This window comes from Mustela lutreola, chromosome X (assembly GCF_030435805.1).
Source record: "Mustela lutreola isolate mMusLut2 chromosome X, mMusLut2.pri, whole genome shotgun sequence".
NCBI lineage: Eukaryota > Metazoa > Chordata > Mammalia > Carnivora > Mustelidae > Mustela > Mustela lutreola.
Genome location: NC_081308.1, coordinates 39,548,343 through 39,560,933, shown reverse-complemented (window position 1 = coordinate 39,560,933; position 12,591 = coordinate 39,548,343). Strand labels below are relative to the sequence as shown.

Below are 12,591 nucleotides of genomic sequence, written 5' to 3'. Positions count from 1 at the left end.
TTTGAAATGTTAAACAAAAATTAATATTTAATCATGGTTTATAGATCAATGATACCTAATTGTTTATTCTGAATTCCAAAAGGCTCTAACAAAAACTAAAAGTGATCATGAATCAGCCACCAAAACACTTTAGATAGGAAAACCCTGACTTGAACTGACAGGAAGTCTTTATTTAATTACCCCTTAATATAACCAATAGTACTATCACTGCAGAGATGGAAATATGTTGTTACCACAGGGGATCTTATTTAACACAGTAAATGCATTATTATGTTTCCAAAATCTAGAAAAAAAAATATCCACCCAACTCTACATAATTCTGGATGCAAGAATTTCAGATAAAGAACTGGGGCCTACAGAATGGCAAATCACTTTATTTTAGAAGCTCTAATTATAGAGGACAGGTTTGAAGAAAGAAGTACAACTAAAACTCAGTCATTTTTAAAAAATCCATCATATATTCTTCAACTTATAATACACTGTGGGTACAAATCACACAAAATTAGACAAAACTATAAATATAAAAAGTTAAACCTAAAAATCATAGTCATGAATTCTGATCACTACCACTCTCACGAATCACACTATTACAGGGGTGCCTGGGTGGCTCAGCGTAACCCCGCATCGGGCTCTCTGCTTAGCAAGGAACCTGCTCCCCACCCCCACCTGCCTCTCTGCCTACTTGTGATCTCTCTCTCTCTCTCTGTGAAATAAATAAATAAAATCTTAAAAACAATGACAACAACAATATTGACTGTTATGTTATTTATTGATGTTTAGAAAACAGAAATTAAAGGAAGTAACATTAATGTCTTTAAGTGACAGTTTTGGTACAAGTTCTTGAATCCCGAGAGATTCAAAAACGTCTACCCCCAAACTTAGCCTGGACCTGAGAACCTAACCCACACCTGAAAGTCTATCTTAACTTGACTTTGCAAGTCCTTGGTTTTCATTAGCACTACTTTACTTTTCCATGTCTCCTGCCCAGGCACATAGTCCATTATTATGATAATAATCCAACTCTTCAATGAAAAGCATTAACAGTAGTTTGAGGCCCAAGATTCTTTGAATCCCTTAACTCAAATTCCTTCCTTGCTATAACCACCATTTCTAGACTGTTACATTTGTAGAGATTTTTTTTTTTAATTTTATTTATTTGACAGACAGAGATCACAAGTAGGCAGAGAGGCAGGCAGAGAGAGAGGGGGAAGCAGGCTCCCCGCTGAGCAGAGAGCTGGATGCGGGGCTCGATCCCAAGACCCTGAGATCATGACCTGAGCCGAAGGCAGAGGCTTTAACCCACTGAGCCACCCAGGTGCCCCTCATTTGTAGAGATTCTTATACAATGAAGCTTCCAAACTGAAAGACTTGTCTTAAAGTTTCAATTCTCAATCAGTCCTGACTTTATCTTCTTCCCTAGGATACCAACAAAGCTTTGCAGAGGTGGTGTTCATTAACATAGTAAGCAATAAACTCAGCTATGTGTTCTTGGTATTTGGGGAGTCAGCTTTTGACACCTGGGGGGATCTCAAAATGCCTGTTAAGAACGCTGTACAATTTGAAACTATCAATGATAAATTATTCTGATGGCTAATTAGTATTCCATGTATGGGGGAATCCCATAATTATGTTCTCTTATTATTCAAAATATCTATAGTAGGTTTTTAAATAACAAATTTTACATTTAGTTTTCCTTGTATAGGTAAGATTAGAGGGGAGTTCCATGGCTGGCAATGGTAGACTAATCTGTTTTGGACTTAAGTCCCAATTCCTTCTTCTACCCAAGTAATTAATAGCTAGAAAGGCTGGCCAAAATATTGTTTTAAATCTGTTTTCAGGCATCAGACAACGACCAGGGCATAAAGAACTTGCAATGTTACAATCAGTAACAGTCTAAATTCATTAAAAACCAAATTCTTTCTACAACAAAATGAATAAATTGTGGCATAGTCATATAATGAAATATTATACGGCAATGAAAAAAAACTACTGCAATATACAACTACAGGGATGAATCTAACATACACAGTACTGACTGAAAGAAGACAAGACTTTAAAATATGTTGCACAATTACATTTTTATTAAGTTCAAAAGCAAGCAAAATGGTATTAATACGTTATCACACCACTGCTTCCAATAAATAGGCTAATACATAAGATGACACTGGTGAAGACTCTCCAAGAGACAGTAACTATAAAATAACTGGTTTACAGAATTTATAATACATAAAATAAAGCAGCTAACTAAAGGCACTGAAGAGTAAACAGAAACAAGCAGATTCTAGTGGAAAGATGTGTCTGAACAGTGGCCCCTAAAACTTCTATATCCTAAATCCCCAAACTGAGAATATTTACCTTACACAGCAAAAGATACTCTGCAGTTGTAATTAAATGGATTGTTAGATGGTTAAGGTTATCATCCTGAATTACCCAGGTTAGACCTGATGTAATCACTAGAGTCCTTAGTAAGAGAAAGGCAAGAAAGTTAAAGGCCAAAAGGCAATGAAGAGACAAAAATGTAGTAAGATACAGAGCCATGAGCCAAAAGAATGTGGGAAAACTTCAGAAGCTAGAAAAGGCAAGAGGTTCTGTAACAGAACCTCCAGAAAGAACAAGCTCTAATGACAATTTGACTTACCTAAGACTCATTTGGGATTCTGACTTTCAAAACTGTAAGATAATTAAATTTGTGTTTTTAGCCACTAAATGTGTGTTAAGTTATTAAAACAACAATAGGAAACTAATATGAAAGGCCATGCTTAGAGAAGGAAAGTTGTATGGGTTGAGTTCCATTTTCCCAGTTATTAAAACTTGCTGCTAGGTAGAGCACATATGAGCGTGGGTCACTAGTAGAAAAAGCAGTCTTTCTAATATAGAACACCTTAAGACTAGAACCAGGAGAAATCAAAACCCACTAAATAAAGGGAAATTCAAAAAAAGAAAGGGCCAGAGAATTCGAAATTCTGTCTATCCACATGTCTGACTGACTCCTGAATCCAAGTTAGAGACTTAGACCTAAATTAAAGACAAAAGATCTGAATTGATACTTAAGTTGCCACTGGAAGAAAGTTGAGTGTGCCGTTCAAGTCCAATAAAGGTAACTGCCTGATAAAAGAGAAAGGTGGGGGGACCTCTCTAGAAGGAAATAATAGAACCAAGAGTTAGCATAATTTTCATAATGTCCAGTTCCTAACACAAAATTACAAAACATACAAAGATCCAGGAAAACAGAACATATTCTCAGGAAAGAAGAAAATCAACTGAAACTAAATCCAAAAAGATCAAGATGTTAGAATATGGCAGACAAGGGTGCGTGGGTGGCTCAGATGGTTAAGTATCTTCCTTTGGCTTGGATCATGATCCTGAGGTCCTGGTATAAAGCTCCACATCAGGCTCCCTTGCTCAGTGGAAAGCCTGCTTGTCCCTCCCCCTCTGCTGCCTGCTTGTGTGCACACAGGCTCTGTCTTTCTGTCAAGTAAATAAATAAAATCTTTTAAAAAAAAATTTTTTTTAATTTAAAAAAAGAAAATGGCAGACAAGGATTTTACAGTTCCTATTCTAATTGCCATCAATAAAACATACTCATAATTAAAAAGACAGGAAATCTGAACAGCGAAAGAGAAATAATAATAAAAAAAGAACCCAATGGAAAATCTATAACTGAAAAATACCATATCTGAAATAAAATTCAATGGACTGAGCTAATAATTAAATGACAACAAAGAAAAGAATAAACTTCAAAAATAGAAAAGCAAATTATCCAATGTAAAGACCACAGAGAAAAAAATAAAGAGCTCCTCAGGGGCATTTATATAAAAACAAATTATCTAACCTACATGGAGTTGGATCCCCAGGAGAAAAGGAAAAAGAATGAACAAAAAATTACTTGAGGAAATAATGATAAAAATTTCCCCTATGTAATGCAAATTCAAAAATGCTCCAGCAGGATAAGTATGAAATGATCAGGCAGAGATAAATCATGATCAAACTATGGAAGCCAAAGATAACAAGCAAATCATGAAAGAACCAAACCAACTGTGTACAGGGACATCGGTACAATTAAGGGCTGATTTCTCATCAAAAAGAGGAAGGCAAGGAGGTAGACTCCATTTTAAAAAGGCAAGCCACGCCATAATTCCATAACCAGCAAAAATGAAGTCAAGGGGCGCCTGGGTGGCTCAGTGGGTTAAGCCGCTGCCTTCGGCTCAGGCCATGATCTCAGGGTCCTGGGATCGAGTCCCACATCAGGCTCTCTGCTCAGCAGGGAGCCTGCTTCCCTCTCTCTCTCTCTGCCTGCCTCTCTGTGTACTGTGATCTCTCTCTGTCAAATAAATAAATAAAATCTTTAAAAAAATGAAGTCAAAAAAATATTTTCGGATAACAGAAACTCATCTCTGCCAGATCTTTACTATAAGAAATGTTAACCAAAGTTCGTTAGCCTAGAAGAAAATAGTGCATGAAGAATATCAGAAATGGTAACCATATACGTAAATACAAACCATTACTATTGTCACTGTAATATATGGGTCTGTTCAAAGCAAAAAAAACATCATCTTGTGGAGTTAAAAATGTAAATTTAATAGATATAACTACTATCACATAAAGGACACGGATAGGTAAGAAGTGGACTTAAGTAACTGAAAACTTTCCACATCTTAGGTGAATTGACACAATGTTAACTGAGACTTAACTGTGAAAAATTAAAGGTATATACTATAATCCCAGTGAATGAATAATGAAAAGCAGAGCTAAAATGGACAAAAGGAAAAGTAAAGTGAAATTGTAAAACATTCAAATATCAAAAAGGGATAGGGAAAGTAGGTAAGGAAGAATGTAAGACCAAGAAACTGAGAGGACAAACAGAAAAGGAAAAATCAAGATGCAAACCCTATCATATAAATGAGTACATTACTATGAATGGTTTAACAGTGCAAGTAAAAAAGAGAGATTCTGAGACTGCATAAAAAACAAGACCCACTTATAAGTTATCTACAAAAAAAGAATTGTAAATATAAAGTTACCAACTGGTTGGAAAGAAGAGAAAAAGGATGTATCACATAATAACAAGCCTAAGAATGACAGAATGTCTATATTAAAATTAGACAGAACACATGTCAAGACAAAAGGAATTACCAGAGGTAAAAACAGTATTTTATCATGACAAAAGGGTCAATTCACCAGGTAAAAATAACAATCAGGAATGTATATATACAAGTAAGAAAACTTCAAAATATATTTTTTTAAAAAGGGCAAAATTAAAAGACAATTCCACAATCATTAAGCAATAACTCAGCAAATGACACAGACAAAAATCATTAAAGACAGAAATTTGAAATACACTATCAACTGCCTTTACCTTTGTTTATAGCATAGTACAACCAACAAATACAAATCCCGTGGCTATGTCCAAGTGCTAAGCCAATAAAGTCTTAATATATTTCAAAAGAATGAAATTATACAAAGTATGCTGTATAAATAAAATAGAATTAGAAATCACTAACAAGGGATGCCTGGGTGGCTCAGTTGGTTGGACAACTGCCTTCGGCTCAGGTCATGATCCCGGAGTCCCGGGATCGAGTCCCACATCAGGCTCCCAGCTCCATGGGGAGTCTGCTTCTCTCTCTGACCTTCTCCTCGCTCATGCTCTCTCTCACTGTCTCTCTCTCAAATAAATAAATAAAATCTTAAAAAAAAAAAAAAAAGAAAGAAATCACTAACAATGAGATATCTAAAATAACCCAAGTATTTTGAAATCATACAACATGTATCCAAACAACCCATGGGTCAGAAGAAAGAGAAAGTAGAAGACATTTTCAAATAAAAGGTTAACAAAAACAGAAAATATAAAAATTTGTGGTATACAATTAAAGCAACGCTAACAAAAATAGATACCTTTAAATACTTATACTAGAGGAAAAAGAAAATCACTCATCTAAGCTTCTACCTAAATAAGAGAAAATTAAACAGAAAGTAAGCAGAACAAATAAAGACAATCAGAAATCAATGAAATATAAAACAATACTGAAAGAAGAAAAAAAACTATGAAACAAAGATTTTTGCAAAGATCAATAAAATGGGGGCACCTAGGTGGCTCAGTCGTCAAGCCTCTGCCTTCGGCTCACGTCATGATCTCAGGGTCCTGGGATGGAGCCCCACATAGGGCTCCCTGCTCAGTGGGAAGCCTACTTTCCCTCTCCCACTCCCCCTGCTTGCATTCCCGTTCTCACTGTCTCTCTGTCAAATAAATAAATAAAATCTTTAAAAAAAAAATCAATAAAATTGATAAACCTCTAGCCAAGCTGATCAAGAAACAAAAGTATTAGGAATAAAATAGGTCATACTTCATCACCAGTTCTACAGTTATTAAAAGGAAACTAGAGTTACAACAGAAAACAGTAATCTGAAAATTATTGTTGGGTTATGCCATCGAAAAGAACTCTTGCACAGTATATGTGATTAAGCCCAGTTAAGGCCTCTTTATAAACTTTTAAGACTTGGCAAGTAGGGGGCGCCTGGGTGGCTCAGTGGGTTAAGCCACTGCCTTCGGCTCAGGTCATGATCTCAGGGTCCTGGGATCGAGTCCCACATCAGGCTCTCTGCTCAGCAGGGAGCCTGCTTCCTTCTCTCTCTCTGCCTGCCTCTCAGTGTACTTGTAATTTCTCTCTGTCAAATAAATAAATAAATAAATAAGAAAGAAAATGGGTTAAGAAAATAAAAAAAAAAAAAAAAAAAAGACTTGGCAAGTAGGTTCAGGGATCCAATCATCTTGCAGCTGCCCAAGACAAGCCTCAACTATAAGTTTCCTTTGCTTATTAAAAGTGCTATCTTCCAACCTGCAGTGGGCCACCCCTTTCATTGGTCTTTCCCTGCCTTCTGTCTAAATATAGGGACCAGTTTCAGCTTTGCTCTTCAAAGGCACAATTAAGGGTGGGCGGGGGTGGCAAGCCACAGAATGTGAGAAAATATTTCTAAAACATGTATCTGACAAAGGGCTTTCCTCCGGAATATGTAAATAGCCCATACAACTCAACTGAGGCCAAAAAAAAAAAAAGTTAGAAATGAGCAAAAGACGTGAACAGGTAATTTAGCAAAGAAAGTATACTAAAGGCCGATAGCGCACAGAAGATACTGAACATCACTGTCATCAGGAAAATGTAGATAAAACCAAGATGAAAAACCACTACTTACCTACTAGAATGGCTAAAGTTAAAAGAGAGTGACAATACCAGGTACTGTCCAAGATGTAGAACTAGGGAAATGAAATGCTGCTAGCTGGAATGTAAAATGCTACAGCCACTATGGAAAACAGGTTGGTAATTAAACCTATTAACTGCAATGGAACCCAGCATTTCCAAATCCTAGATACATGTACCAAGAAAAATGAAAACCTATATCCATATACAGACAAATGTTCACAGAATTTCATTTATATTTACCTAAAGCTAGATACAACACAAATGTCTAACAACTGATAAATGGAATAACTGTGGCAGAATCATTCTATGAAATACTACTTAAAGATTAAAAAGAACACAATATTGATACACACAACATGGATGAGTCTCAAAAATAGCATGCTAAATGAAAGACATCAAAAACAAACGAATACATCCTGCTTGGATCTAGTTGTGAGGGATTCTAGAAAAGGCAAAACTAAAGAGATAGAAAGCAAATAACTAACTGCCTGGGACCGGGGAGTCAAGCAAGAATGGACATCAGCTGTAAAGGGGGCATAAGGGAACACTGAATGATGGAAATATTCTGTATCTTAATTGTAGTAATGGTTATACAACTTCATATAAACTGCTGAAACACAGCAAGCTTATACACTTAAAATTATGTAAGTTATACCTCAAAAAAGCTGGGGGGGGGGAAATCATCAGATATTTTTGTGGAGCTAAACAACTTATTTAGATTAAGAGATTTTTTTTAACATTATGTTGTGTTAGGATAATTAGCCATAAGGAAAAAGATGAATTTAGATGTTCCTCACAGTATAAATCAAGGATGACTTAAATCTCAAATGGATCACAGATTTAAATTAAAAAATAAAAACCATTCAAGTACTAAAAGAGTATGTTGGTGAATTTTTTTAACACCTGGGAATAAGGAAAAAACCTGTCCTAGAACTCAAAGAAGGAAAAGACTGATAAATTTGACTGCAAAGAAAAGACTTCTGCATAGGCAAAAACAAATACACAAAAGCAAAGCAAAACAACAATGTCAAACTGCAACTTGTTGTACTCCAGATAAAGGATAAATACTTCCTACAAAATACAGCTATATAAAACAGAAAAATAAAACAATGGCCCACCCAATAATAGAAAATTAGGCAAGAGATATGAACAGATGTTTCAAAGAAAAATGGCCTTTAAAATTTAATTTCAAAAAACTCAAGTTGTTAACAATTAAGAAAAATGCAAATTAAAACAACAATAAGCAAAAACAAACGAACAAACACAACAATAAGCACAATTTCTCACCTATCAGATACAAAAAGCCTGCTAACATAAACTCTCTTGCTTAAAACCAAGGGGAAATCAGCAATCCCAAAGGAGCTATACTGAACACTTACCCTTATAAAGGATCCCACTTACATACCAAAGAATCACTCACTAATAAAAATATGAAAAGACACTTGTACTACTTATTACAGTACTATCTACAATAAAGGCAAAGCCTGAAGCAACTGGTTTGAATAAACTACGGAATAAATCTTCATAACCTTGGGTTAGGCAAAGATTTCTTATATGCAACACTAAAAGCACAAGCAATGAAAGAAAAAACTGAGAAAAATGGACAGCATCAAAATTTAAAATTTTTGCACTTCAAAAATATACTGCCAAGAAAGTGAAAATACAAGCCACAGACCTTGAAAACATATTTGCAAATTATGTATCTGGTAAGAGATTGTATCCAGAATGTATAAAGATCTCTGACAACATATACATATATAAAAAACAAGGGCACAGCGTTTGCACAGAATATATCAAACAGCCAATGCGTTCATAAAAAGATGCTAAATATCATCAGTCATTTGACAAATGGAAATAAAAACCATAATAAGATGTTACTTCACACCCACCATGATGGTTACACTCAAAAACAATTACAACTTCTAACAAGACATGGAGAAACTGAAACCCTCTTAACACTGCTGGCAAGAATGTAAAACATTATAGCCACTTTGGGAAACAGTTTCTTAAAATATTAAAAGTAGATTTACCCTAAAACTCAGTAATTCTATTCCTGGCTATCTACCCTAGAACTGAAAATCTATGCCCACACAAAACTTGACAACACAAATATTCATGGCAGCACTGTTTGCAATGGCCAAAAAGTGAGAACTAAAATGCCCATCAACTAATAAAGGAATAAAATGTGGTATATCCATACAATGGAATATTATATAATAAGAAGAAAGTATTAAACATGCTATGAATGGACCAACCTTGAAAACACGCTAAGTGAAAGAAGTCAGTCACAAAAAAACACCTATACTATGGTACCATTTATAGGACATATCCAGAAAATACAAATATACAGAGACACAAAGTAGAGTAGTACCTGCCAGAGGTTGGGCATGAGGTTTCATTATGGGGAAATAGACATGTCCTAGAATAAGACTATGATTATGGTTGTACAAATCTGAAAATTCACTAAAAGTCACCGAACTGCATAGTTAAAACAGTTGAATTTCATGCTATGTAAAAATTACACTTCCACAAGCTTTTAATTTAAGTAAAGGTAAGCCACAGACAGGAAAAGTATTTTCAATACATTCTTTAAATTACCAAAATGTATTGTTAAAACTTCCACAAATCGAAAAGAAAAAGCTAGGTGATGGATAAACAAAATATACCTTAAAAATATAAAATGACAATTCAGATAAAGAAACTCCACTCATCAATAAACTTATGCTTAAAAATAAACATGACGTGAAGATTAGCCTGCCCAGGTTAACTATATGAACTGCTTAAAGAAAATGGATGACTCACAGTTCTTCATTTAGGTAAGTCTTTTAAAAAACGGTTAGGTTCAGCTGTCCTCAGAGTTCCAATTACAGACAGACTATACCAAGAAAGATTCCTATTTTAATTTCCCCATTGTTCCTTGCCTTTTCAGTCTTATAAACCCATCTTATACATCTAATAAAAGCCTTCTTTTATTCCCAGGTACCAACTTAAGACAAAACAAAAAAACAAACAAACAAACATTTTGTTGCCATTTGGTTTTACTTGCTTTTAAATTCTTACACTTAGTATCATCTTTGGCCAATAATGTGTGTCAGAGTAATCTATCTCTTTTAATAAAATACAAGGTGGTTCATACAAGATAACCCAAACATTTGCCTTTCCAATCTTCTTTCCTTATGGTGTTTTTTAAAGTAATTAATGAAACAAAGAAAAAAAAGAGCACAATTCATTCTGAGCATAACCAGTAGTAATCAGACCAAAAAACAAGTAGGAAACGAACATGAAAATGTTCACTAACCTTCCAGTAGTCAGATTGTAAACTGTAGTACCTCTGGTATGCAGATAATGCTGAAAGAGGGAAAATAAGTATGAGTCGCAATTACGTCCCATGCCAAATCAATAATATATGTTTTAAGAAACATCACAATAAGCTTCCCATCATACCCCACCTTCCAACAGAGAGTGATATTTAAGACCAAACAATTTAGAAATCTGGACCCTCCCCATCCTGTAATCAGACATAGTAAGTATCAAATACACAGGAGTTCAAGGATGTAAACCCATTCACACCTCAGGCCTAATCTTGAACAGAATCTAGGCTACCTCTTGAATCAACATGGCCCTCTCACAGAGTAGATCTGATAAAAGGATTAAGAATTTCTACTTTGGAATGTGCTGAGTTATTTGTTCCCACAAGGGATCTCACGTCTAAGAATGACCAAGAGCTCAACCACAGCAAGGAGCAAAAGGACTGTTCCTTTTGTGATGTTTCCTTTCATATAATCAACAAAAAAATCCAGCCCACAATTAACTTACTCCAACTCAATTCCAAAATACGGAATCGCATACCCCTAAATCCATGATGCATAAAAGGCTGTGGAAAAAATTATAGTTCCTGTCATTCCAAAAACTCAGTGAGGAGGTTAAAAAACAAAATAAAATGTAAATTACATACACACATTAGAATTGGTAGAGAGAATCTTTTTAAAAAAACTGTTCAGCATTAAATAAGTCATGGGGATGTAATGGTGCAATGGTGACTACAGTTAACAATACTGTGTTGCATATTTCAAAGTCGCTAAGGGAGTAAATCTTAAAAGCTTTCATCACAAGAAAAAAATTTTTTAACTATGGTGATGGATCTAAGAAGACTTACGGTGCTCCTTTTTCAATATATACATTGAATCATTATATTATTCAATGCCTAAAACTAATGTTATATATCAAGTATACCTCAATTTAAAAAAGACTTAAGATTTTTTCAAATAAAAGATTTCGAAAGTGTAAAATTTTAAGTAGATAAAAATGGGGGGAAATGCAAATTAATATTTTCTAGAACTGTGTGTGTAACGCTTTCATAGTGTTTATCAGTAAACAGCCAAAATACATGTGAATACAAAGAAGAGAACTTTCTAAACATGTTCAAATTAGAGAAGCATTACCCAAAAGCATCATCATATATCTGAACAAGTAACTTTTTTAAATAATGTTCATCTTTTTTGGCATTAGATGATGCCAACCAACCTATCCTTGGAAGGGCATTTAGAAATATGTCCAGTTTTAGTGAAAAATTTATTATAAACTATCCTGCATTTTCTAGTTCTTCACACGATTGTTGCTAGCTCACAAAGGTCACTGATTAATGGTCTTCTAAAAAGAAAAGCAATCCAACTTATCATTCACCCTGGAAAAAAAAGAGTCAAACAAGGTTTGTGTCCAGAAACCATCACTGATTTATAAAAGACAGTCATAGGAAAGGTATTCTCCCTCTATTACTGGATGCAAACAAGGAAACCTATATATCACTGAATACCACCACAAAGGGAACTACTCTTAGTATGAAGCCCACAGAAGATAGGAGAGGAAACAAAAGGAAAGTAGCTGGATACTTTTAGACCTCAAACTAGGCCTAGTACACAACTCACCTACGAACTTACACTTATGGGAGGCAATCAATTTGCTTATTATTTAAGCTAGAATCAGGTCTTTGCTTTTGTACCAAAATCCCCCTAACCAGTAAAAGTCAGGGTTCCTAAAAATTTTGTGCACTCACCATATTAAATCCGGACTGCCTTTCAAAGATGTTCTGGGATTCCAGCAACCTTGGAAAGCCTGTTTCCAATAACCTACCTAATAATATATATTACATGACTTCATAAAATTCCCATTTTAGAATTGGCAGTGCACTTAAAGAGATAGCATGGTGTCCTCCAAAGTAAATGAAATACGAGGTCCAAGAAGCCTATGTGACTATCAGCTGGGAGAAACATAGCATCCATACTACTATATGGTAAACCAAAAAATAAACACGAACTCTCAAATTCAAAGTCAAAAAAGTAAATGCTTCAAAGTGCAAGCACAGATTTGTAAATGAGACATTCCTTCCATGAGCATT

General features: G+C 34.9%; 1 protein-coding gene across 13 annotated transcripts in view; it reads right to left on the bottom strand.

Moving 5' to 3' along the window:
- The window catches only part of KDM6A (lysine demethylase 6A), a 204,005-nt gene that overhangs the window by 116,225 nt on the left and 75,189 nt on the right, over positions 1 to 12,591 (bottom strand). For all 13 annotated transcript variants that reach the window (XR_009350033.1, XM_059158348.1, XM_059158349.1 and 10 more), the window contains one exon: positions 10,495 to 10,544. Coding sequence is in view for 12 of the 13 variants with exons in the window: in XM_059158348.1 (XP_059014331.1) it covers positions 10,495 to 10,544 (50 nt within the window). In the remaining variant the exon portion in view is untranslated. The remainder of the gene's footprint in view (positions 1 to 10,494; positions 10,545 to 12,591) is intronic.